Source organism: Diprion similis, chromosome 3 (assembly GCF_021155765.1).
Source record: "Diprion similis isolate iyDipSimi1 chromosome 3, iyDipSimi1.1, whole genome shotgun sequence".
Lineage (NCBI taxonomy): Eukaryota > Metazoa > Arthropoda > Insecta > Hymenoptera > Diprionidae > Diprion > Diprion similis.
Window position 1 is genome coordinate 9631976 of NC_060107.1, and position 26341 is coordinate 9658316.

At 38.0% G+C, this 26341-nt stretch overlaps 1 protein-coding gene across 2 annotated transcripts in view; it reads right to left on the bottom strand.

Annotated features, from left to right (window-relative positions):
• Positions 1 to 3212: 3212 nt before the first annotated feature.
• Positions 3213 to 26341, bottom strand: part of LOC124404427 (5-hydroxytryptamine receptor-like) — a 151786-nt gene continuing 128657 nt past the window's right edge. For both annotated transcript variants that reach the window (XM_046878533.1, XM_046878532.1), the window contains exons 6-10: positions 6092 to 6284; positions 5467 to 5590; positions 5151 to 5294; positions 3908 to 4208; positions 3213 to 3451 (exon numbers count right to left, since the gene is read on the bottom strand). In XM_046878533.1, the coding sequence (XP_046734489.1) occupies positions 3319 to 3451; positions 3908 to 4208; positions 5151 to 5294; positions 5467 to 5590; positions 6092 to 6284 (895 nt within the window). In that variant the 3' untranslated portion in view covers positions 3213 to 3318. The remainder of the gene's footprint in view (positions 3452 to 3907; positions 4209 to 5150; positions 5295 to 5466; positions 5591 to 6091; positions 6285 to 26341) is intronic.

The window sequence follows — 26341 nt, forward strand, 5'->3', positions numbered from 1 at the left end:
TAGTTACAGGTATACATTCCCTATCACATAGGGTTCTTATAATTATCATTTAATAAGCAGTTTTTGGTCCTTAACGTAGTTGATATACCTATATATATGTATGTGTACATCATGCTGTACATACTTAGATTTTAAATTGATTTAGAACTAAAATTTATTACACGTTAGACACAAATATTGAAAAACTGCCGAGCTCGCGATTATTATCTCTTTATAATAATTTCATATTATAATATATATATATATATATATATATATATTTATATCTACACATAATTACGAGAATCTAAAATGCTACACGATTTGTAATATAAATGTTTTAACACCGAGTATATGTATTCAATATTGTGTATACATTTATATCTATAAATTATTCGTTATACCTGTATATGAAATTCTTTTAATATTATATATTATAATTAATAACTAATAAGCATATGGTTTATACTGTATGTATATGTCTATGTACATTGTACATATATATGTGTTCGGGTACGTTCGTCGAGTTTACGCACACTTATCTTATTGTTGATTATAATCTTCACATTAGTCAGACGCGATTAGGTACGTTCGATGTCTGCTTCATATTTTCTATAATTTCTGTTTAATTTCTCATTATCTTTATTATCTCTCTTTCGTTCCCATGTTTTACTCCATTTTTTTCACCATTTCTTGACCGTGAAAATTTAGTATTTTTCGATAGTTTTATTTTTTGGTTATCGGACGATATTTCCAAATTTCTGTTCGTTCTCAGAATGTATTTTATTATTGAAATTTGATTTATACGCTGTATGTTATAATAATAAACACGCAAATAAGTAAGTAAATAATCCTTTATAAATAAATACGGTTTTGCGCAGGTAAAAAAGTTGACTGTGAATATAACAGAACACGTAGAATGTATATTAAAATTTTTTTGTTTACTCTCGTATGCCAAGGTCTCAATTGTTGTTTAGGCTTAATCAAGCTCGTGTGGATTAATTCTCTCGATCTTTATTCCCCAGTCTCTGTCTCTCCAAAGAAAAGTAATTTTCTGCCAGAAATTATTTCACTAAAGATCAAAAGTAGATACGAATTCGGTTCTAGCCATTTCGAGGAATACCTAATGAAAATCGCATCGATTATCAAAACTCAACTCGACTCACGTATCTACAATTTTCACAATTTTTCGCACGTTTCTAGAATTTCCAAGTCGAAAATTAAATAACAATTGATAGAAAAAATCAAAGTGAAAAATGATTGAAAATACTTAAACAGCTGAACATAACAATAAAGAAAATTTAATTATTACCCAATTGTTGTCAGCAGTAGGAGATGATTTATTCCACGTTCTAGCGAGTGAGAATTTCACCGTTTATATACGATTCAGGTTCACGTACGTTATTGTGAATTATGAACGGCGTGCCACATTGTTGAGGAATATTACAGCCTCATATACATACACACATATATTTATATACATACGGCTGTATACTCTATCACCGGAAATTGCGACCCCGTTTGAAACGTTTATAATGCTGGAAATATAAGCACTCGGTACGAGTTTATGTATTATATACACGAGTACATAAGTGTAATTATGTATAATTTCACATGTAGCAGTTGTATATGATTATCGTCGAAGAAAATGCCTCTCCGTGCAAGAATCCTGAGGCAAGGAGACTAGATCTATTCTATTTTAATAACGTCATGAAGACGATGCCTCTGCATAGTATAATACAGCATATATATATACATATATATATATCTATATATGAAGAAGAATGAAAACTTTGGTTTGTCTTAGCGAGCCGTTGCACAACGGCACGGGGTGAATTTTCCCCGAGGGTGAAAGTCTGTACGGTCTGCAGGGTGTTGAAACATAATATATAGATATGAACTAGGTTAAATTTTACAGCGTAGAAACTAGAACGAGCGTGAAGAAAAAAGGTGAAAATAGTAATGAGGATAAAAAGCAGCGAAGAAGTAAAGTAAAGAAAAAAAAGGGGAGGAATGAGAAAGTATGAAAGTAGCTCAAAGTTAAAGCGAGAGGTGTCGGTATATCAACAGTGAACGCGAATTATGTGCCCAGCAATCCACCCGAGTCCTTGCAAAAAATTTCCTTAAGAATTCTTCGAAGTATACTAATTAATCTTTTCTGAGCGTGGTAGATCGCTTTACGTATATACCTATATATATATATATATATATATATATATATATGTATATAGCCATGGTCCTTCTTTTTACCGCGCGTGGCAGTTTGGTAAACGAAATGAGACGAGTAATCAGAAAAAAAGCCTGAGAGTGATTTCTATTTATTGCAACAGAATTGTTCCAATTGTCGTACGAATAAAAAATTCTGTACCTACTTCGAATCGGTGACGCAGAAATAATTTTGCAAAACCGGACTTTAATCTTTGATATTAAAACATCAGCTTTGAACATTGGCCGAAATTGTGAAAAAAAAAAAATTCGAATCTTGCAGTGATTATAATCACTTGTCGAAAGTTACTTTGAACACGTGAGAAAAAATTGCGGAAATCGATATGCGCCTGAAAATTGGGAATTTTGGTGACTTAAAATTTAAAAAAAAATTTATTCTCTCAGAGAAAGAGGCATTGATCGGATTAAAGTCGAGATTTGAGAGACTCGAATTCGTGGTTCACTTTTCACCAATATTTTCGTTTTTTGTACTAGTCAATGTCACTTTTCTCAAACATTCGAAAGGTAAAAGGAATGGAATTTTAAGACTTTTCGAGGGTTCGCAGAGGATATCAGAATCAAAGTCCGAGGTACCGGATGTCACCGGCGTTCTCGAGTTTCCTTTGAAGAGTCAAAGTGCCAGCAATTCAGGACGTCAAATTCCGGTCGCTTCCGCTGAAGGAACCGACGTTGTCGAAGATTCTTATCGCGTAGGTATAATATATACATATATCTGGGTAATATAGAGGGAAGGGTTGAAGCTACAAGTCTTTTACACACGTAGGTACGATGTTCTAACAGGGATTCCGAAGAACATGGGATGGCTAGGAAAAGATTTGTAGATTATCTTTTTTCTTTCATCTTAAAAAAAGAGTGACAGTATAAAATTTCTCCGAAAATAATCATCACGGATAGACAAACTTCGTGGGTCAAAGTGCGATTAGTACAAGCCTCAACGAACTTTCAAAATTTTTGATTCTTGATTCACAGTTAATTGTCCGTATGTTGCAGGTGTGATAATATAGAGTCGAAACACGATACTTGATACGGTCTATTTAATCACCTGTAAAATATATACTATTTTTAATGCACGCAATTGTAATCAGATGTGTAACCTCCACCCTAAACCCATTCCTACATGTAATGACGAATGCCCATCCGCCGGCCAACGCTTCGTCGTCGTCTACACAGTAGCTTCTTGAAGGCGTTTCGAAACTCCGGCGAGAAGACTGTGTAGATCACTGGGTTAAGAGTTGAGTTGAAGTACCTGAAACCACATGTATTAAACGATTCCAGTTAAATGCAGTTACAGTGAAAACTCGTATAGTCTGGATCGAATGATATGAAATGGAAGAAAATTGTTTAAACAAATCTTTAAGTGATATTGTTTCGCCCGGTGATAGTGGACACGAACGAAAAGTTGAGTATTATTGATGCAAGTAACGTTGGTGAAGATTTTTCATTCAGATTGAACCTAAAGCACATTGATCCTTGAATATCCGGTCCCTGGAATCCCGCTCTTTAAACAACTCTTCTAAACAACGTGTCACACAAATCTGTAATTGCATCTACCATGACATGTAAAGTCGCCCAAAGGTGAAAAAAATTTTACTGTACGTGAACGAAGGTTAGAAACTCGCTTGGAGTCAGATCACTATCATCAAATGAGGAAGTGACACGCAGCCTGGGTGTAAAATGTATCGATAAGTGAAGCGTCGCTTACCCAAGCCACAGGAAGACGTCCAGTAAATATTCGCTTAAGTAGCAGGTCTGACAGACCGGAAGTAGTATGGCAACGACGAAAAATGGTAGCCAACAGACGACGAAGGCTCCGGTGATGATGGCGAGGGTTTTGGCTGCTTTTCTCTCCCTCTTCGAATCGGCGGCTATTTTTTTCCGCCTCGATATAGCCGGCCTTGGTGACGTTTCCATGGTCGGTGGATCCGCTTCCAGACCGTTGTGATACGAAGTTTTTTCCGGCGACGTGTTTGTCGAGCTGACCGTTGTGAAGGCCGTCGTTGTCTCTGAAATTGTTGGTTCAATTCTGTCCGTCAATTTAACGCTTGTCAAAAATATCCGCTTTTGTATGATCATCAATTATGCACCGACGTTTTCGTCAGAACAATCAAAGAATTAACGACTCACGCTTACCAATCACAAACGATTAGAGACGTTATGCCATGCCAATTGGCATTCATTTACTGGTGCCTCCACTGATCTAATCAAGTTCTCCGATGGAGCGGAAAAGATTTGAGCTTTGCAGAAATTAATGAACCTTTATCGCAGACCTTTTTATTTTTTGGAATGCCGAGAAATGACGGGTGTACGTATAACGACGGTGATACCACGCATTTAATATACGTGGGTGCTGATGACACGTGAAATTGATCGCAGTCGAACGTGGGGGACAGTGCAAAAGCGAGTGTCTTGAACGTTAAATAGCCTTTCGTAAGTGTTGTGACACCAGTAGGTACGCTTAATTAATACCCACAGCTATACGAAGACGAATCGGTGTCAAACCCTCACAACCATATTCAGGGTATACGTATAGAAAAGTGTCGTAACGAAGGTATGCTTATTTCGTGTATGTATAGTTGCCAGTTGATGCCCATTAATTTAAGTTTATATTCCTCGACATGAGCGAGTTTAGGAACTGTGCTCCAGGAGCCGGGTCCTGGGGCAAATCCTCTAGTGTTCCTTGGAACCTGAGGAACCATTAATCTCGCGTACTTGTCACCCTTTAATTAAGTAATACGAGACCTCGACCGAGTGTACGTGAACGTAAATGTTGGCTGCGGATTTCCGAAAGACCAATTTCATGTTTACAGGTCCAAGCGCGAGGAATTCGTTGATATTAATTTTGGTCAAAGTGACCGTTTTCACAATACGATTGACCTCCACTCGGGGAACTTTCCTGGATTTCCTGAATGCATTTCACCACCCGATGTATGAGTATTTCTTCTCACCTGATATCGTAGGCAAAGGTCTTCCGATCACTGCAACAACCGCAGCTGCGATTCCACCGGAAGCTTGCGCCTGAGCCAAAGCGCCTCCAACGGCATGACTTCCTCCAATGGGTCTGGGTGGTGCACCCATGGTTTTGGTGGTACCTGTGCGATCGTTGGATAACAAATAAACGAAAAAGAATAATAAGCGAAGGTAAGAAATGACTAAACCTGAGTGCGGAAAATTGAGTTACTCCCTTCATCGATTAGTACAAGCAATTGATTTCAATCAAATTGAAATTTTGTCATATATTGTAGCAAAGTGATTGACAACAACCTGGAGGGTTCGCCGGTTGACCCGCGCGTCGCCTGATCCGTTTCCGGGCCGTTTGAAATATCCTCCAGTAAAGTATGAGGATGACAAAGAGCGGCAGATAGAATGAAGACGCCGTTGCGAATATCTGCGATCAGTGAAAAAGACAGGATCAAATAAGTATTCGGCAATGATTTTTAAGTAAATCTCTTCACTTTTTCTAGTCATGAATTGCCAAGAGATTGCTTCGGCAATTCTAGCATAGCGTAGCAATTCGCACTGCGTTAGTCGACACGTGAGATTGGGAATTCAAAGTTGTTCACGTCCTTGAAGATGGCACGATTTCCACTGGGATCCCAGGGGGACGTGTAAGCCAGTGACGTTGCCTTAATTGAATGCTATATAGTGTAGGATCGTAAAGTGCAGTTGGTTGAGATTGAAGGATGGTCTGTCCCTCCCAGAGAGGAGAGCTAACTAAATGGAATCTCGGTTCTTGGGTGCACTCCAAAGGATGTTGCGTGACATGCGTTCAATATGCAACAGCTAGGCCTGTCGAATATTCGATTAACGGTCAACCGGTTCGATTCAAAACCTCTTCGCGAAAAAGGACTCTGTCAAAGATGGCTCGAAACATCGAAGCTTGTCTTACCTGGTAGCCGATGTCCTGACTGACCAGACAAGATTTTTCGTGCACCACACGATGTTCCCATTGAGGATCCTTCCACCCTAGAAGTGGAGCGATGCAGACTAATGCGGCAACGAGCCAAACGACGGCGATCATTAGACCGATTCGCTTTCCGGTCCTCTGATGGATGTAGTCGATATTCGTCACTGCCCAGTACCTGCACACAGAGGAAGAGAAGTGATTCACTAAATTACAGGAACGGTAGAAAGGATGCATGCAACGCCCACGATGTGAGCAGAGATTACGAGAGGAATCTTGAGGCGGGAAATCTTGGCTCACTCTTGCGTGTTCAGCTCTTTGATGCACCGAGGAGAATCCGATATAAAACGGAGAAAAGGAGACATTCAATGTCCTCGCAAACCGGCTCTCGTACTGGAATCCAAGTTCTTACAATGACGGGATCGTATAGGTATTCTATTTGGCTGTATTTCGCCGACTGCACGGGGGTAGAAGTAAAGGCATGAGGGTGACAATTGCACCTTGGTCTCACCAATCCATTTGTATCTATCTTTATCTACCTGCAGTCCTCTCGATGGGCTGTACTTTGTCCAATTGAAGACAAAGAAGTGGATCGCAGCTTCGCCCGAACAATGCCTTGATATCGATTAAAGAGAAGACCTGGGTAATGTCCAACCGAGTGTAAGTTACCACCTTTCATTCCATTCGAATGTTGAGCGTGAAGCTCAATTTTCTTCAATACTTGATTGGAACTTGGACCGTTTTGATATCCGATTTAGTGAAACGATTATAAAATATGGCTACTGTATTCTGTTTGATTGGGAACATAAGTTGTCTTCAGTTTTTGGTCGGACCTCAAATTATACGATTGCAGAGAAATGAATAGAGTATGTCTGGCGTGAAATCGAATGAGAATCGATTTAAAGAGTGATTTTATATTCATCGTTTCAAGATATTTTCAGTCACTGTTACAGCTCCATGAAATAAAGTCCTCAAATAGTTTCAAAAGGTGGCAAGCGGTTGAACGGCGTTCTAAAGATGAAAACGTGGTATAAATTATTTACGTACCCCATGCGACGTTGGGAAGTAGTAGGAAAACAGTTAATCAATTGCAGTCAAAGTAACTCGACGACGGTGAGTAAAAGGGAACGACTACTGTAGTACTAGGTTCAGAGTCGGTGATGAGTTGAGGTTGGCAGTAGGTCAGAGGCCACCAAGTACAAGTAAATGCAATTAGACTCCTTCTAGTTCTTGCAATTAGTGCCTCCCGAGTTCAAACTGATGTAAACTGCAGACGACAGAAGTTCTATAATCTTCCACCTGCCCGACTACAACTTCAAAAAGAAGAAGAATAAGAAGAAGAAGAAGAAGAAGAAGAATACGAAAAAGGAGCCAAAGCGCTGCAGCTGCAGGCGTCATAGTAATAAGGGGTGCCGAGACGGTACAGGACCACGGAGCTGAGGCACGTTGTAATTAGCTCCAGCTAATTATTTCAAAAGGTCTCAAGAGTCGTTTTCCGTTTGTCCTGTGTTCAGGTCCATTCTCTACGTAAAAAGGATCGGTAACTGCTTCGCGTCCTATTTCGTAACTCTCTTCAGGGTTTCGTTGGCGAGCGACTGGAATTCAACTCTGTCCGATGCAAGTCCTCACTGCCTACACTGCACCCTTTATTTATTCTACTCCAGCTGCTGACTCGGCTGAATAGAACCGAGGAGAAACTCGATTCAATTCGCTAAACTCGGCGGGATTCAGCCCGTCCTAAGGAAAGATGTCCTAGCTTCGCGACATCCGCACTTATCCGTTCATCTCTTCGATCGTTCCTATGTCACCCCGTTTGCTCAGTGCTAGTCGATGCGCAAACACGTATTGAAGCTGTTTTCTTTGCCTATATTCGCTCGTTCAGCTCTCTTTTGAATTCCATGTATGCTGTGTTGCTTTTTTCTATCTCCATCACGTGTCGGTTGATTATTTATTACTCAGTGTTTTTCGAATCTCTCCTCAAACGCTTCTGAACTTCTTTCCGAAGCTCCGAACCACATGTGTTACTCTTGGTTCCATATTCAGAGTCTTCAGAACGATAGTTGCTTGGCTTATTGTTAGTAGCGGATTAGACCAGATTTCATAACACTTTAGAATGCTACACGTGAGTTGAATAAGTCTAGACTTCAACGACCATTCCTCTCCTTGGTCCACAAGAGTGTGACTAGAGAGCTTAAAGGTTCTGCCAAGTGACACTGACATCCACTACCCGAGTGGATGACAGGATGAATACATAACCTTTCCAAAGACAAGGTATTCAACTTGGTCGTGGATCAATGCCATCGTCCTTCGACTAACAATTCGAATCATTAGGACGATTCGAAGGATACGGCTTGCTCGACGATGTGGAAGTGTATCGTCTGTACCGGCAGCTGCAAGGAACGGAGATCCAATTCCGAGGAAAGCGAAACGTGACAAAGCCAGACGACTCCTGTTTTTCCTCTTGCTCTCCTACAGCGAGAAGACAAGTATCGCTTCGATTAATCCAAACTATATTAGCAAAGCTTTTGTTCGGCTCGTAATCCGTGGCTAATTATCGCGGTCGAATTAATTAGTAGATATAGATCATGGCGCGCCTACTCGTCCACTCCAAGCTGGGCCGACCAAGTCAATTGTATTTAATAATGCTCAAAGCGCCCCGGTTTCGCATCTTTCCATTACCTTCTCCCCTCAGCTTTCTTTGACGACTTTCATTCCCCGAGGGATCTGAGGAATAAAAAGACCGGCTCTTTTGGTGGAAAATTTCACTCTAAGGACTGCATTGTATGAGTGTTGATGTGCCTGAGTTGAACGAAACATATTTCAAACAAAAACGCAAAATGGTTCATTCGAGGTTTGTAAATGAAACAGAAGGTGATTGAATTAAATTTCTTGGGAAAAATTTCTTTCCCAAGTATGAAAACTAATTGAAAATCATAAATTAAAGCTATGTGATAGAATTTTTTTCCCAACTTTAAAAACATCACGTTGTTCGTCCGCGTTTCACTTTTCATCACTTCACTCAAGACGAATTATTCAGTAAAAAAGTTGTGGAATCGTTCAAAATGATTTTAGAATTTTTTAAATTGAATTTAAATATACGCCATTGAAATATTAACGTATATAATAGACGTATAACATTATCCACAAAAAAAAAAAAAAAAAAAAAGAAAAAAGTTGAATGAATTCTAGAATTAAAAAAAAATCTTTGTCGCCATTTTAGCAAATTATTTGAAAATGTTTCCCAATATTTATAAAGTTTGAAATAATACCCAAATTCTAATCACAAAATAGATACTTTGGTAAAATTCATAAATTTTCCAATTTCCACCAAAGACAAAGATAAAATACGAAGACCGATAAACAGACACGCATGAATTATGAAAAAACTCGGTGCATTAGAGGCGGAACCCCGCAGTTTCTATCCGGAACTTTGGGTTAATCCTCGAGGCGTGAATACGGAAGATGCGGAAGACGATAAATTTTCTTGATACTATCGTTAACTGCAGGCCGTGGCGAGATAAGCGTGCGCGAAAGATGGGATATTAATCATGATTATACGGAAAAGCCTTAATCTCGTTTTCTAAACACGTACCTACTTTGGTCGAAAACGTGTACCTGTATCCGCCCATCACCGCTGCATCCTCAGAGGGTGAGTGATAAGCGTGGTTCCTTTGGGGGGTTGGAATTCGCTACTTGTCCGACATTTCTCACCAACCTTAACGCAACCCCAAGCTGCTCTCACTACACGGAGTTCGGATGTAATTCATTCTTTGGTTAGTGTCGCGGTTCTGTGGGAATTTCGGGTAGCGTGAAGGGGAGTCAAAATGCGCAAAGGCTATTACACACGGTATTAAAGTACCTAAGAGAAGAAGAAAGGTGCAAAAAGTTATAAAAATCGGAGTATGATTTGACGACGGTTTGAAAACGTAACTAAAGTTAACCCTTTGAAACATAATTTTTTTCGAAGTTGCCGATTTAAAAAATGGAGTCAGATCTGAGATATTTTCAAAATTTAAAACGGCGGATCTAATATGAGCGAATGGGATCAATTGAATCTTGAGGATCAAATCTTGAATGGCAGATTCAAAACACGTGTCTTATATATGAGACGCTACGCCGCAAACGGTTCTTTTTTTAATTTGTAATTTCTGCTACGATAGCACAATTATTGATGTCTTTGAAGAGATCACTCATTATCGAATTATTGTTAGAATAAAAAAATTCGAATTAGAATTACGGCTAATTTTGTTGATAAATGAATTTTCTACTTGACTTCTTGGTTGATGAATAAATAAAAATACTTGAATAGTGAAAGCACTATGAGTGATACCTAATCTGTCTTTGGGAGTTTTTTTTTTTTACAGTCAGTGAGAGGTGTGAAGTGTGGCAATGCAGATAGCATATCATTCTGTACCTATTACCCAGTAAATCAGCGGCAGGTGAGATAATAAAATACTCGACACTCGAGCACCGTCTGCTTTTTATGGAGTGAGTTGCGTCAACGTCAAGGGTGCAATAGCAGCAGGTGCGAAGAGCCAGAGAATCACCATCGTCACTCGATATTTTCGTTAAATTTGGATCTTCCCTCGGGCATTCCTATGGAAACGGGTCGAGAGAGTAATGTTTTTTTTTTTTTTTACAAAATTTGAAAATGGGCTTCTATTATTTACTCTGAAAAAGCCAGATTGTTTATGATTTTCTCGTGTTCTCCGTTTCATGCTTTGCAAGGTTTTCATGTCCAATAAAATTGCAAATGAGAAAGACGAGGTCAAGTCGATATCCTTAACTTCAATAACCTCAGAAATATATTCTACTTGATCCTCACCTTTTCGTTGGAGTATTACCCAGGCCAAATCCTTCCGTGAATCCATTTTGGAATATAATCGGGTCATCTGGTTTGAAAATATGACTTCTTTCAGAGCGGATCCATATAATGGGGCACCATGGACCAATAGACATTATGTAAATTGATATAGCCGATAAGCGCGGTTTCGTATCACAATTTTTCACTATCGCAGGTACTTGACGAGCGCACGTTTGAGGTTTATCATAAAAATCGATCACCACAGGGATAAAACGATTAGAAAACTCGTAGCATGTTGTGGATTTGACGTTAAAAGCTTTCCATAGAATAGAACGTGCGTTAATCGAGTGTTTCGAGAGTCCACGATCTGTTTTTTACCATCATGTCAAAAACGAAAGTTATGACATCAGTTTTCTGTGAAACTTGCAGCTCAACGCCAGCGGATAGGCAACCGAAGCTGCGTGTAAAACGTAGCAATGCAAGATGTAGCTTCGGTTGCCTATCCGCTGGCGTCGAATGGCAAGTTTCATAGAAAAATTCCGTCATATTTTAATCGGAGGGTAAAATCTGAAAATTCGGCGTGCCGAAAATTAGGTGCATCTATGCAGTTTGCAGAGCACGTGTCAGGCGCGGTTTGGGCTCTTAATTTGCATAAATGTAGCTCGAGAAATGGATCGAAGTGAGCCGAGGGTGACCCAGTTTCCATGGGGATAGGTTTCAAATACCTGCTGGCCTATCTCCGTTCCACAGTTGACTATCTGGCGATATTTACCCCCGCCGCTTCTACGACCACGTTGAAAACGGCTGATATCATCTTGAGCCATACTGCTTCTGTATAAATGCAACACCGGTGTTCGTGTTACTTACGCTCTTCGGGATGTTCAAGCCGTAGGTACAGTCCGGTTGCAAATTTGTCGGTATAAAAATTCTAAACGACACAAATTGAAAGGGTTAAAATTTAGGATGAGGGTATTTCTGTCCATTTATTTTCGTCACCTTGCGAAATTCATAAAAGTTGTCAGTGCATATTATTGAATGCCAAAACAAGTTTTTTCCCTGTTTAATGTCTTTAAATTCGGATTTCATAAATTCTGATTGTACATTTTTTTATGTAAAAAAATGTCCTACCACAATGATCGTCAATGATTTTGGTATTTTTTTCAAAACTAAATCTCAGTCATTGTAATTAACTAGTCTTGTATTGAATTCGCATTCACCATCGACTTAACACCTCATCGGCTTAAATTTGTGGAGACACTATTAATCAGGTTCCCATGAAGTTCAATTAAAACAGAAATTCCGCAATATCACACAAATTACATTTCACCCCATCCCCATCTCTCAAACGCCTTTTCGAGTGGACTGTACCTCATGAACATCCTTAAGTGGTGCTCGGCACATTAAACAGATCCGGTAATGGCTCTAACCCTTGGGTCGAATTCTGATCAAGCAAAGATCGGCGGACCTGTCTAATCGTCCTTGGTTTGGCAAACGAGTACACTGTAATAGGATCGTGATAATGATCCAATTTGACATAAAATGCCGATTAAGCTTTCGAAAAGATATATTCAAATAGGAATCAACCGAATGACTTGATGAAGAAGCATCTGTTTTTCATACGAATGATACAAGATATTACGAGTTGAAAAATTCGTTTTTGTCACAAATGAATCACGTGATCTTTCATTCGTATAAATGTTAAATTTTTCTATAAATGAATTACCTTTGGAAAGGTCATTTATCTACCATCGCATAAATATTTATGCCTACCAAAGATGCGTACTAAGTGATTGCAGTTCGAACGTTTAAACACACACTTAAATATTTAATTACCTGCAGCACTTTATACCTCTGACTACTGTTAAAATCACTGCATATTTCTGTTGAAACGATTTACACGCTGCGTATTCAACTGGTCGAAAATAAAATAAAAGTGAAACTAAAAAATAATAGAGAGAGAGAGAGAAATATATACAACCGAGTGAAGATTATTTCTAAAAATCCAATTTATTCCAAAATATCGTTCTAGCGATAATGTTTCAAAACACTGAATAATCACGTGTAAATTTTATGTGCAAAAAAGATAATTAAAGTAAAATAAAGAAATTGAGGCTATACTATAAAAAACAAAAAAATTCATCCACTACCACATAAAATGTGTTAATTATAAAATTAATTAGATTTTTTCTCACCCTCGTAAATTTACGTTACATGCTTCGGGAAAAAAATCAATTAGTCTTATTCGTGGTATATAAGCTATATCATAAATTTTAATGAAAATGAAAACGCCCTGAATGTACCATAGATTCATGTAAGATTATTTGTTTGTTTACGTTTATTTGTGTAGCTGTATGTTATATGCAGGGTGGCCACAAATTTTTGGGAAATTTTTTTTTCAGGTTTCCCAAGGCCTAAAACCTAGTTTTCCGTGACATTTTCCGAGTTCTATTAAGTAACTTAAACCTAAATCATTTATTAGTTTATAAATTCAATTCGAATCGAAGATAAATTTAATGTTCAAGAATTCGTTATAGGGGGGGGGGAGAGGGGGGCAGCATGGACAGTCTAAAATCATGCCTATTTTTAGGTTGTTTTTTTTTTTTTTTAAGAAAATGCATACACTCGGAAGAAAACACAAAACGTCTTTTCGGGTTTGAGCTTTCAGCCCAAATCTTGGAGAAAAAAAAACTCAAATATAGACCATTATAAACACAAAACTTCATTTTTCGACCGAAACTTTGTTGAAAAAATGTGTACAAAAAAATTTTACGATTAAAATTAAAAAATATAGTCACGAGGTCGAATCTCTAAACAAATAGTAAAGATTATGGCAAAATGTCAAGTCGATTGAACAAAAATTGACCGAGGAATCTGTGCCACCGGATTAAAAATGTGGCCGTTCGTCACTTTTATGTGCTTCGTGTCACCATTTTGATATTAATCTGAATGAAAAAATTTTTAAATATCTTTAAACTATAAATAATAAACTTCCTCAAACTCGAATTGGTTCAAGTGTGTTAATATTCTTAAAAAAAAAAAAAATAAAAAAATAAACTCGTAAAAATAGGAATCATTTTAGATCGTCCCCCTTAAGCCAATTTACTTTTTCGACGAAAAAAAGTAAACCTGTTATCTCAAAAAATAATTTCTAATTCCTATTATAGAAAACTGATACTCTCAGTTTTCTCTGACCAAATAAAAAATTCCCTGACAATTCCAGTTTTTCCATTACCCTTTTTGAATAGCCTGACATTTCCAGGTTCTTCCGGATTTCCAGGCCACCCTGTACATGAATATAATTGAAATCGCAAATGAAGTCCTTATATAACATATTCGCTAATCGTCGCCAATGAACGGGATAAAAGAATTACAGTTTGTACAAGTGGCCGTAACCAAAGTGCAAAGATTCGTATATATGTTTTCCCATGTAACACGCGTGATCTGCAGCTAGTGTCGAGCGAGTCGGAACGAACGCCGGGTTTTACTACTTGACACAAAATGAACGAGCCTTACTCCAGTATTCCACGGATACATTTTGCCCCTCGTTGCGGGGAAGGAAAGAGAAGGGACGGGAAGGGAAGGGAAGGGAAGGGAAGGCAAGGGTTGTCCGCCTCGCCTCGAACCGACACAAAGGTACTTTCCCTTTCCTCTTCCCCCAACCCCTATTTCCTCCCCCCTCTTTTCTCCAGCCATTATAGAAGCGAATAGCGATAAACTAGATTTGATCTACGAGCTCGCCTCGCGGCTGCACCGTTCCTAAGTTTTACGTTTCCCGGTTGTTGTTGTTGTTTTTTTTTTTTTTTTTCGTTTTTTTTTCTCCTCTCTTCCTTCTTCCGCATCCCTTTTCTCATCATGATAATAATACTGATAGCGATTTACAAGGTACTTGCGGCGGTAAACTCTGTCAGGTTGTTTTCTTTTTTCTTTCTTTCGTTTTCTTCGCTTTTCTTTACGTTGTATTTTCTTACTTATACCACGGACATGTTAGACACATAGGTGCTACCTAACATCGTCGTATTTCTTTGCCTTAATAATTATATAGGGATCACGAAACGGCGAAACGACGAAGTTTCGACGTGGAATTATGGCCTGCAACGTTGGAATAACGATTTAGGGATGTATCGCCATCACGGAAGCGGCGAAGAAAAGTGTCGGAAAAAAGAGGAGAGAGAGAGAGAGAGAGATAGAGAGAGAACGTTAAAAAAAATCTACAATTACGTTTAAGAAACGAGTTTACAGTATACAATGGATACAAGGTTGGCTGAAATACATCGACTGAAAAAATATTCCCTTAAAAGGGAATAAAAACTTTCCAAAGTGTAATTTTTCATTAATCATTTGAATTGTTTCTTGATTTTTTTTTTCTTTTTTTCTATTCAGCACCAAAAGTTTACGACTTGTCCAATTTTTCTTCATTACGCAGCTGACTTTGTTCGTAATTTAACTCTTGAAAAATCACTAGCGGTGATTACACATACATATAACTTGTCTTGTAACTTATTTTTTATTATTTATGAGATTGTCGCTTTTAATTTATCACAATAATTTTACATGCCATATTTTTTTCAATAAGTGATAGGGGTGAAAAATTGTCAACGTGTATCCTTTTCACGCTTGTAAAAAAGATCGAATAATTTGCTTACTCAAATATCGTTTGGATGATGCTTTTTCTTTGCAGTTGAAATTTTCAACTGCAGTGGAACTTTGCAAATCATTGTATTATAAGATCAAGATTTGGAAAATCGGTTTCTAATCACCAGCAGAAGTAAATTTACAAACGCTATTTTCTATCTTTATATCGCAAAAAGGGGGGAAAAAAACTTCTTTCACCGACTGAAAATATTGTTCGAATATTTTGAAGTGAGGTTTGAATTTCAATTGAACGAGATAAAATTATAATTGGATTCGAGTTCTGAAAAATACTTTTTCTCTGAACTTATTATAACGACAAATCCTCATCACGATGGCGTATATAATTTTGGAAAGAACGCCGAGCGATGAGGCGAATTGAAGGTTGCAAATTTTGAATCACTCGTCGTATAAAATTCAACTCGGCAAATTCAATTGTATTAGGACTTCGCCACTTAAGCTTCCCGTGCCGGAGTTTTACAGTTATAAAATTTTGTCCAGGCTGCCGAACTTCCGGTGGCTATAAGCTATCTTAGTTTGCCTTTCGCCGGTTCCATTATCTTATGGAAATTCCCACCCTCGTCGTAATTACGACACACGCTTTTAGAAGCGAAACTCCGATGCCCGTTAGATCTCGTTTTTTCCCCCGGTATATGCAAACCATCACGAATACTGAGATAATTCTCAGACGAAAGGGTTAAGTTCGCGTCAGGATTTTCCTTTCTCGTTTTTCGACCGTACATAATTTATCCCGCAGAAAACGGTAGCTCGCTGTTGATCCAATATTAATTGGACCGAAAAAAACTTTCTAGGTCAGTGCTTGAAGAAAATTTTAGATTTACATGTAAATGAAAACAAATTGTGAAAATATATTGTATACATATGTGTAGATATTAAAATATGCGTACTAGGGTGGGCTAAAAAAAAAAAACGAATTTTTTTCTTTCTGTAGTTATCGTGAAAATATCGTTCAAGATCATGAAAAAAAAAATTTTTTTGGTAAAGTTTGAACTCTTAATATTAATATTGAGCTCAAACTTTACCAGAATTATCTATTTTCATGGTAACTAAAGAAAAGAAAATTAGTTTCTTCTTTAGGCCCTCTCTAATGTGAACTGCAATGTGGCATTTTGAATGCACGTTACAAGAAGCTCTCTGAGCCTTAGACGGTACCCAAAATTAGCATTTTCGCGAAATTAATTACCGTAAATTACCATAATAACGTCCAAAATTCCGCGAAGGGATAATTCAAGCGGTATTGAATGAGACTTATTTCTGGCCTGCTGTTTCCTTTTGTTTTTCGAATTTCGACGGCATTGAGCAAGGAGTTGGTGATTAACTCGAAAAAATTGCGGAGTAGGGATCGGGGTTATAATTCCGAATTTAAAACGTTCCAACGGCGCCAAATTCCGAATTTTTGAAAGTTTATTTGATGCTCAAAGTTCCGAAACTTGTCATCAAATAATTCGAAATTAGGCGCTTTCGGAACTTTTTAAATTCGGAACTTCAATCTCACTCCCAAATTTGGCTCGCACGTTTTTTTTCTCAAACATTTGAACTTTCTCGCAATCAAGTAACTCGAAGCCACTACCTATAAGATATCTGGAGAGTGCTCATCTCGTCCTCTGCGCACGACTGTCTCCCGGGTCCTGTTCGTTTTTTTTTACGTTCCCAACAATGCAACGAAACACGGAATAGCTCTCTTGAGGACAGTTTCTACCTTTTGCTCCGGTAGCGCAGGCGTTTTCTACAGAGATATTATACACGGTTAGCCATACCGCGAGTTTCGGTATCTCTCGTGACGCAGGAATACACACGTTTAATAACGCGGAGAAATTATGAATATTCTCACGCGTTGCCTCCCTCGGTTGTGAAACTTTTCAAACCCACTTCAACCCTCTCGTCATTGTAATTCCGGTTACGACGACGCCCCGAATTACCCCGAGGCTTGAGAGCCGTCTTCGACGGGTCTCATTCTCGTGTCTTATTCTTCCTTTCATTCGTAAAGATCATTTTTCACGTTTAGCTGATGGCTCATTTTTTCATTCAACTGCTAAAAATTATTCGGAATTTACCACACATTTACTGTACGAAAGGTTGCAAATTTACAAATTCGGTTCAGTAAAGATAAAACGAACTGTTCAATGCGATTATATTTGTCGATATAATACATCTTCTGATTAGCAGGATCATTAAATCTGCAGATATCATAGCAATAGTTCAAAAAAATGTAGTGTACATAGAAAATAAACGAAAGTATCTGCTTTCAGATGTAAAAATCGTTTGCATTTTACACTCGGAAGTTTATTTTGCGATTATGGTGAAAAATTAGAACAGTTAACGACTGTAAAATGGTAACCATAATGAAAAATTTTCTCTCCGTGGGGAATTGCGAGGTCCAGAAAGTGCAGGATAAATTCTTCAGGTGATTAATAACAATGGGTTAAATTTGCCAAGTAAGTGTCGAGTTGCAGTAGGTAGAGCTATTCAAGCTGGCGTTTCATCATCTCATTGCAGCTGCAGTTTCAAGGCAAGGATATAGGTATACATATAGCAAGGGAACATCATGGTGGAATCGTCTAATTGGTATAAGTTGGAAACAAACTTGATGCGCTGCAGTTTGAAAACTCGTTGTAACATCTGAGACAAGTTTTAGTTGGCTAAACCTCTTAGTTACTGGGAAAAACTTTGTTCCGAAGAAGACAGTGACATTTTCCGAAAGACATTCATTGTTCACTTAATTGTGTAACGTGGTGAACGGCAACCGTTTGACAAAGTCATTAAAAACTGAATTTTTTCAACATACTATAGACGGTGTTAGACTATTGATATTACGATATACGTCAAGTGATTAAAAACTTGTGAAATTTGGTCGAGACTTCGGCGTGAGTCTTTGGTAACCGTTGAGATTTCATTCAAAATATTGTAAAGTTCTTGAAATCATTTGAAATCCTTTTAAATCCTTGGAATCATTAGAAGTTTTTGATACCGTTCGAAATTCTTGAAATCTTTTTGGGATCCCTTGAAATCATTTGAAACCCTTTGAAATTATTTGAAATCTTTTGAAACCATTTAAAATCTTTAAAATCATTAGACATTCTATGAAATCTTTGAAATCTTTTTGGTATCCTTTAAAACCATTTAAAATTTTTTAAATCATAACAAATTTTATGAAATTTTTGAAATCTTGGAATCAGTTCTACAGAAAAATTTATGTTTTTGAAGATTGCCTCATCGGATCGCTGCAATGATCGTGACTTTACTCATCATCTGACTATCAATAATTTTTCTCTACCTTCTGCACATACTTGAAAGTTCTTAAAATTAAGTGCTGCGCTTCCGTAATGCGATCATGGCGTTGGAGCGTCGGTAACGAAATGCAGACTCAGTGTCGCGCCGAATATGCAGGTAATTTATCAGTTCGCGTGGTTCTCGGCAGGCACATTGCATGCGTGTTAGAAAGCGCTCAATCCGAAGTTTCGAGAGAGCGTCTTATCTTAGCTCAGGGGTAAGTGAAATGGAATAGGAAAATTAACGCGGTACGTAGATCTTCGAGTCGCAGAGTGCAACGGCCTGTTAAAGCTGTAATTCGCTGTCGCGATTTACTCGTCGCGATACTAACCTTACCTTACGCAAACGTTATAGACGTGCTGAAATTTGAATCCAAGTGAATAGCTCACCGTTGGAGGAACTTTTATTTTCAACGCGGTTAAAAAATTCACTTCATACTCTGAATATTGATAAAAATTTACGGACCAACGAACCTTGGATGTCGAAATATTTCAAGATATAGATACTATATAAATCCAACTGATCATCAGTCACACTAATAATCTAGAATTTCTAAGATTCTGATTTTTTTTACTAGTTTAAATTTATAAGAAGAAACGGGATGCATAAAAATGAGACAAAAAACGAATGAGTAAGTGACGAAGCGAGCTTTCGAAGTTAAAGAAACAAATATTTCAGTCCACGCGGATTTTTGAATTATTTATTTATCTCTCTTTCTTCGCTAGGATAAATCCAACGCGTAGGATCGCGCTGAACCAAGTAGAATCGGAAATCTATCCGGAAATGTTGCATTTCTCGGTTGTATTGACGAGTCTCCCGTCCCAAATTGCACTTTACGATACCAGGCAGATAAACGAGTGGAAAGAGGGACGGAAGGGGTTGGTGAAGATGAAAAAGGAATTAATTTTCACTCGACCGGATCGTTTTCCCCGTATTCCTCATCGCCGTGCTTCTATTACACCGCGATTTCGTGCAACCGTGGATGCATAGGCGCTTGGAAATAGGAAACGAACTCAGTCGAGCAGCGTGCATCGCATATAATATACATGCAGGGTAGTTTTATCGCGAAACGATATGTGTACGCGATCCGTGGGTGCAATTAATTCAGCGAGATCTCCGTGTTAGCCCGTTGTATAAATCTCGACGTGTATAATTTCTCCGGGGTGGTAAATTTCCCCGGGATTTTACCGCGTTCGCGAAACCGCATCCCCGAAATCAACCTAATTAAAGAATCGCTGCAGCCATGCTGATTGCCGGATTCTTTACGCATTGTGCAATTTTTCAAATCACATATTCGTCTTCCTGTGCGCGCTGATTTTTTGATTGGAATATTGAAATGTCTGCGGAGAATTTATATTTTTAATAGTCATTATCTACGAGCTGTATAAGGGAAGTTGTTTGCCAAATTGATCAGTTTTGACCTCTTCGTTTTTAATTTTGTTGAAAATTTTTATCGAATCGTATCTAAATTCTAATTCTGTCATTTTTTTCTCACCAGATCACTTTTGGGTTACAGATAATCAATCTTAAGTTCTTAAAGGGTTTCACATTTTTATCAAATTCTTCATAGTTTCTCTTTTGCATTGACGAAAATCGGCGTTCAACCTTTCGAAAAGCAAAAAGTTCAGCGGTTTGTTATACAGTTGAAATTATTTGAGATTTCCTAATTCGAAAATTTTAGAGTACTGAAAAAAAGTGAAAAATTAAAATCTGTTCCGAAGGTAGAATTATATGAAATGATTCGAATGTTTATAACTCTCGAAATGAATCAGGTTGAGGATCTTTTTTTTTTTATCAAGTTCCTCCATTAACGCATAAAATATTCACGTCACGGATGAGATTCATTCATACTTTTCCACGTACAGAGAAACGACCGAATAAAAACTGTATAACCTGAAGCTGTTTGCAGTCGCTACAGTATCGATAAAATCGTCGCGTCTAGCGTCTAAGAAATGGGGGAATGGAAAACATCTCCTAGACATCCGGTTCACTGATCTTTTCACTATGCGTGCAGGGTTGCATGGTTGCATGTGTGCGACATGTATGCATGCATACATGCATGGATCCGGAATCCAAGTTGAAGAGTTATTGGATTTTATCCAAGCGAGAATTCAACTATAGTAGAAATTTCTCTTATCGTCAGCTGGGAAGAGAAGAATTGGAAATATGAAATTGCTTCTGCGGTGTAACACGGCTTGCTGATGTTCGCTACTTCGGAAGCTCTGATCGATTTTTTCATCAGTTTCATTCAACATTTTTCACATCGTATCTCCGAATCGAAAATTCACGATGAAAATACGTCGCGTAAGTTTATATTTTCCTGTCATCACAAAAATACGAAGCTTATTTTCAACTGACTCAAGACATTCTAGAAAAAAAAACCTTCAACTTTTTAATCCAGCAATTTCCTCGTCCAGTTCCTTATCACCTATTTTGAAGTCATTTTTTTTAAATTAGAAAACCTTGAAACATATTTCTTTGCGGTTTTTTGTTAGTTCTGATAGCATACTAACAGGTTTTCAATACTCGAGAGTAATTATTGCGATATAATGTGAATTATTATCGTTAGAAACAAATGGTTTGAAAAAAACTAAATTCTCAAAATTGAAGGAACAATTCATTTCTGAGAAGGTTACCCCTCTACTCATGTGCATGTCTTACATGAAGTATAAGTTCTTAGAGTCACCGATTACGAATCTGAAACTGGACTTAAAAAATTCAACATGGCGGATCAAATATGGCGGACAGAAATTTCAAATTCGATCGAATCCAGGGAAAAAACTCTTTCCACAGATTTTTGGGATCGCTGATTACGAGTCTGGAATCAAATTTTCAGTTCGGCGTATCCAACATGGCGACTCGGAAAATCCCTGCATAGAGTTTTTCTACCGGATATAATACGATCAAATTTGAAATTTTCGCCCACCACATTGGATCCACTATCTTGAATTTTCAAAATCTGACTTGAAATTCGTGATCAGTGATCCTAAAAACCATGAAAGATTATCTCGTTATAAAAGTTAACCGAGCAAATGATACGTGACTCAGAGTTTTAAGACGATGTCGTTGAAGGTTCAATTTTACTACGTAGGTATTAACTTCACTTAAACGATTTAGAAACCTCACTGTTCTTGCATAAATTGTGTCTCGAAAGGCTTAATTCACGAATTTCAACCACCGCTAACTTTGATCCACCATTGAAGGTTGTTGAAACTCGAATGCCTGAGAAATTTCAAACCACACGTTTCGCTATCCGGTGGAAAGGTGGAAAAATCGCAGGAGTCGGAGGTCTGTGAAAGTGCATTATTTTCCCTGTACGCATCGGGATCCGCTCAATGTTATTCTCACATCCGGCGCAATCTCCTCGAATATTAAAGTCCGACCAGCATTCGCGTGCTTCGATGTTTCCCGCGCCATGAATGACAGACCGGATCTTGTGTTTCTATTTCATTCCTCATACCGCGTGTCCTGAAGATTTCCTGGAAGAAGGACCGAGGCTCGTTCCATTCCCCCGAACTTATACATTCATCTCCAGAATTATTATACGTAGGATACGTCGAATTGCTCTGTATGGGCACGCCGTGAGCTTATAAGCTTCTCGAGGCAACGTTATACCGCTTCCTACATATGAAAGCACTTTATACGCCTGTCAAAACCATAACTTCGTATATTCAAATGCCAGCAGACTTCCGCCTGCTGCAGTTTACGGGCTGCGTTCTACATCCTGAATATATACTTTTGCATTGTACTCGAGGTCTTCCGCATTTTTGTGCACCCTTTCTTTGCCCTTTTATTTCTTCAAGTCATGCACGATATTCAAACCTCTTGAAGACCCGAGCCGATGTTCTTACTTTGCATCGCTTTGTATTTAAAAATCAATTTTTTTTGTTTTTTTTTTCTCACAAGTCACATCTGTAGATATAGGAAGAATCATTGAAGAAAAGTCCAAACTGCAGCTATGCAGATGAACTTGAAAGTCAATTATTTTTTAGACGTCGATGACTTTTAATCGTGTATATAGAATAAGATTCGAGAACAGCGGATAAATCGATTCAAAGTTGTTAAAAACGGTCTGTCGTATAAATTTCAAACTTATTTTCATAAAAAAAAAAAATGTATTTCAAAATAATTATAAGATGATTGTCACAAGAAAAAAAACCTCCTAAGAACTCAATAAATAACATCCGACAGTTTCTTGGGCTGGTAAAAAGTTCATCCACAGCTACGAGAGGGGAGAGAAGGAGAGAGCCGGTAGTTAATTAAAATTTATAAACCCAGGAAGGAGTTTATTACGAGGCGATCTTAACGCGGCTTTTTGCTAAATCCCTTCTGCAGCAGCAGGGCGGATCGCGTGCTTCGGGTATTGTTTTCTCAGGTCGTTTTGCGACTCGTTTAAGGGAACTCGGAAAAGGCTTCACGGTGTAAAGTATTTTTACCGTTAAAATTAACTACCTGGTAAGGGAAAAAGGGAAGGGGATGCGTATCGGGGAGGATCAGGGAGCGAGTGTTGCTCTGTCGTGAGCCAGTCTAATTACCCGTACAAATTTACAGCCTATATTGATAAGCCTCTCTGCCTCCCTAGTCTTGTAATCAACCGGATGCTTTCACGTCGTCGGATTCGAAAAACAAAACAATTTCAGCCTAAATTACGACTTTGTCGCTTTAACGCCCGTATGAATAACCATCATTGGACTGCAGTTATATATTCATGGATAATTACTTAGATCAACGTGTGTAACCGTTGAAGAATCCTTCTTCGTTTCACGAATGAAAAAAAAACAACGTTTCTTTCAATTCTTCGCAAACGGTTCATAAGTGTATGGACGAAAAATTCTATGCGAACTCGATCAACGTCTGAATGGTTGATATCGTTTAAAATTTTTTCTGCAATTGTCGCAACTTGAAACAGTACTTCAATTTTCTTCAAACTTTTTATTCAACTGCTCAATTATTTATAATATTTAAAGTGATATTTATGATATTTAAAGTATTTTTAGATTCTTTAAAAATTTTCAGAGACCTTATTCTCTATTTCAAACATTTCAAGGCCGGCCCATGATGGGGCAATTTTATTTTCAAAATTAAAACATTTTATGAACGACCCAAAAATTCCTGAAAAATTCTCAAAACTTATATTTCTCATTTAAAATATTTCTAGCCGATTTTTTTTTCTTTTCATCAGGTTCAACTGTTTCTATCAACTCCGTAATAGAAGCGGTCTAGAAATGGTCTAGAAATTTTGAGAATTTTTGGGAAATTTTCAGATCACTCAAACGATATTTTAGCTGTCCAAAAAAAAAAAAATTCATAATGTTAAAAAAAAAGGGAAAAAATCGGCCCATCATGAACCCGCTCTTGAAATATTTGGAAAATATAATACAGTTTTTGAGAATGTGCTGAGAATTCTAAAAATCGTCAGTTTAAAAAATAACACTTAATACTTATACATATTTAACCAGTTGAATAAAAAATATGAAGAAATTTCGGGTGCTCAAAAATTGGTTATCAGATAGAAAAAGACTTGTTCGGTAGAGTGGAATCGAGAGCCACTGGATTCCAGAGTGTAACAATCCATGTTTAGAATAGTACTAGGTAATATTACTAATACTAACAAGCTACGTAAGAAAGAAAAACGGCGTTTAATTCTGCCAAGTGAAATTTTAGACGAATAATTCTGGCGTGAAAAAACCGAACTTTGCCATCTTCAGCGATGGTTGTAGGTGCGCACGAATAACAATCACGAACTTGCGGTGTGTGTCGGGCTAAAACATACCGATATACGGTGCATGGCGCAACTTAGTGGAATGCATGAATATCGGGATCGGCGTGCATGATATTGCATTGTATGTGAGTTGTATTGCGCAATGCGCTGCATGCATGCCACGAGCTAAAGTGAAATTCTAAAGTGCATAATTATCGATCATGCACGTGTGCATATGTTTGTACGTCAAGATACACGTAAACCTAGACGTGGGGATGTATGCGGTGCATTAGGTACGCTCTGAGAATAGTTTCAGAGTTCGCTTCATTGTCAACAATCGCTGCACACGTGGCAAGCTGTTCCATTTCACGTTGCTTCAAGTATTCCATACGTATACTTATATTATAGGTGTGCGTATTTGTCCATTTGCAAAGCAGTTTCCCGCTGCAAATGTGAGAATGTGGGACAAAGTAGGCCCCTTAAGAAAATAATGCACGAAATCAGAATGAAATGTTTAGTTTTCATACCCAATACAATTTTAAGGTACCCACTTTGCCTCACCCTCCCCTATATGGGGTAGTCTAAATGAGCGTGAACAAGATTTGACCCCGACCCTCATCGAATTAGTGGCAGATTGATTTCCTACTTTGTACTCAAGTTAGTCTAGATTTCCTAATTTTTTCAGATTCCTCTCCCCCCTGCCTTTTAGGATCAGGTGTTTTAGATCTCATCTCCCATAACTCGAAAACCGTACATTTTGAAAAAAGTTGTATCTAGAGAGGAAAAAATGGGTTTCTTTTTTGAACTAGTAGACAATAATTTTTTTACAATTTTTATACATGATGTGAATTTTCTTTGACTGACTTGTTTTTGTGAGCTACGCTTCTTTTTGCACATTAATGTGCACGTTATCGGATGAAAAAGGCATTGAAGAAAAGTTGCATCCAAATGTTACAATTTTTTTGTCTCCAGATTTTGTTCTCTACATGTTTTTTCAACTAACAGTTGTCAGTCTGTGAATTAGGTGAGTTTTAAACATCAAGTTACAATTGCTTCGGTGATTTTTAAAGAAAAATTATCAATTTGTGACAGTGTGAATAAATTTAATCGCTTCGAAACGTGCAGCTTATGATCCTTTTTTTCTTCATCCAATTTATCACGTTTTTGTTTCAACGCTTCTACGACTCAACCATTGGTTGAAAAAGTCCTCAAGCTGTTGGTTACCTTGCACCCTATCCGAGGCTTTTATTCGCCAGAGAAAACTGAGCCAGTTTATCCGGCACGCCTGACTCTCTAAATCCATTGTTGTAGTCCTGCAGGACCTCTCCAATTTTCTTTTCCCTCTTAACCTTCTACTTTCTGTCCTTACTCTTCTTTTCTCTTTTTCTTCCGAACGTGGCATGTTCACGTTAATCCACGGGCTTAGATCTAAGCCCAAGGCTGCATAAGATTCATTGATCTTCTCTGTCCAGAGAACTACAGTAGGCTTTGAGTCTTCGATAAGCAAACTTTAATTTTCTGGTACTCTGGGGGTTCATCCGGGCGAAAAAGAACGAAGATTGATTCAGCGCTATCGAGTTCGCTATGTACAACTAATTACCTCATCGTTTGTAGTCCAACAAGTACCATTAAAATAGGTCAGAAGTGCAGTGAACCAAACGACCGAGCAAACGATACTACGAATTAAAAATCTACGAAAAAAGACTTCAGTCGATGGTGAGTAACTGGCTTCGATTCGATAGGCTGCGAATTGCTTCCGGAAAGACGAAGGAGTCTCACAGAATTCTAAACTCACAAGACCGAGACAAAA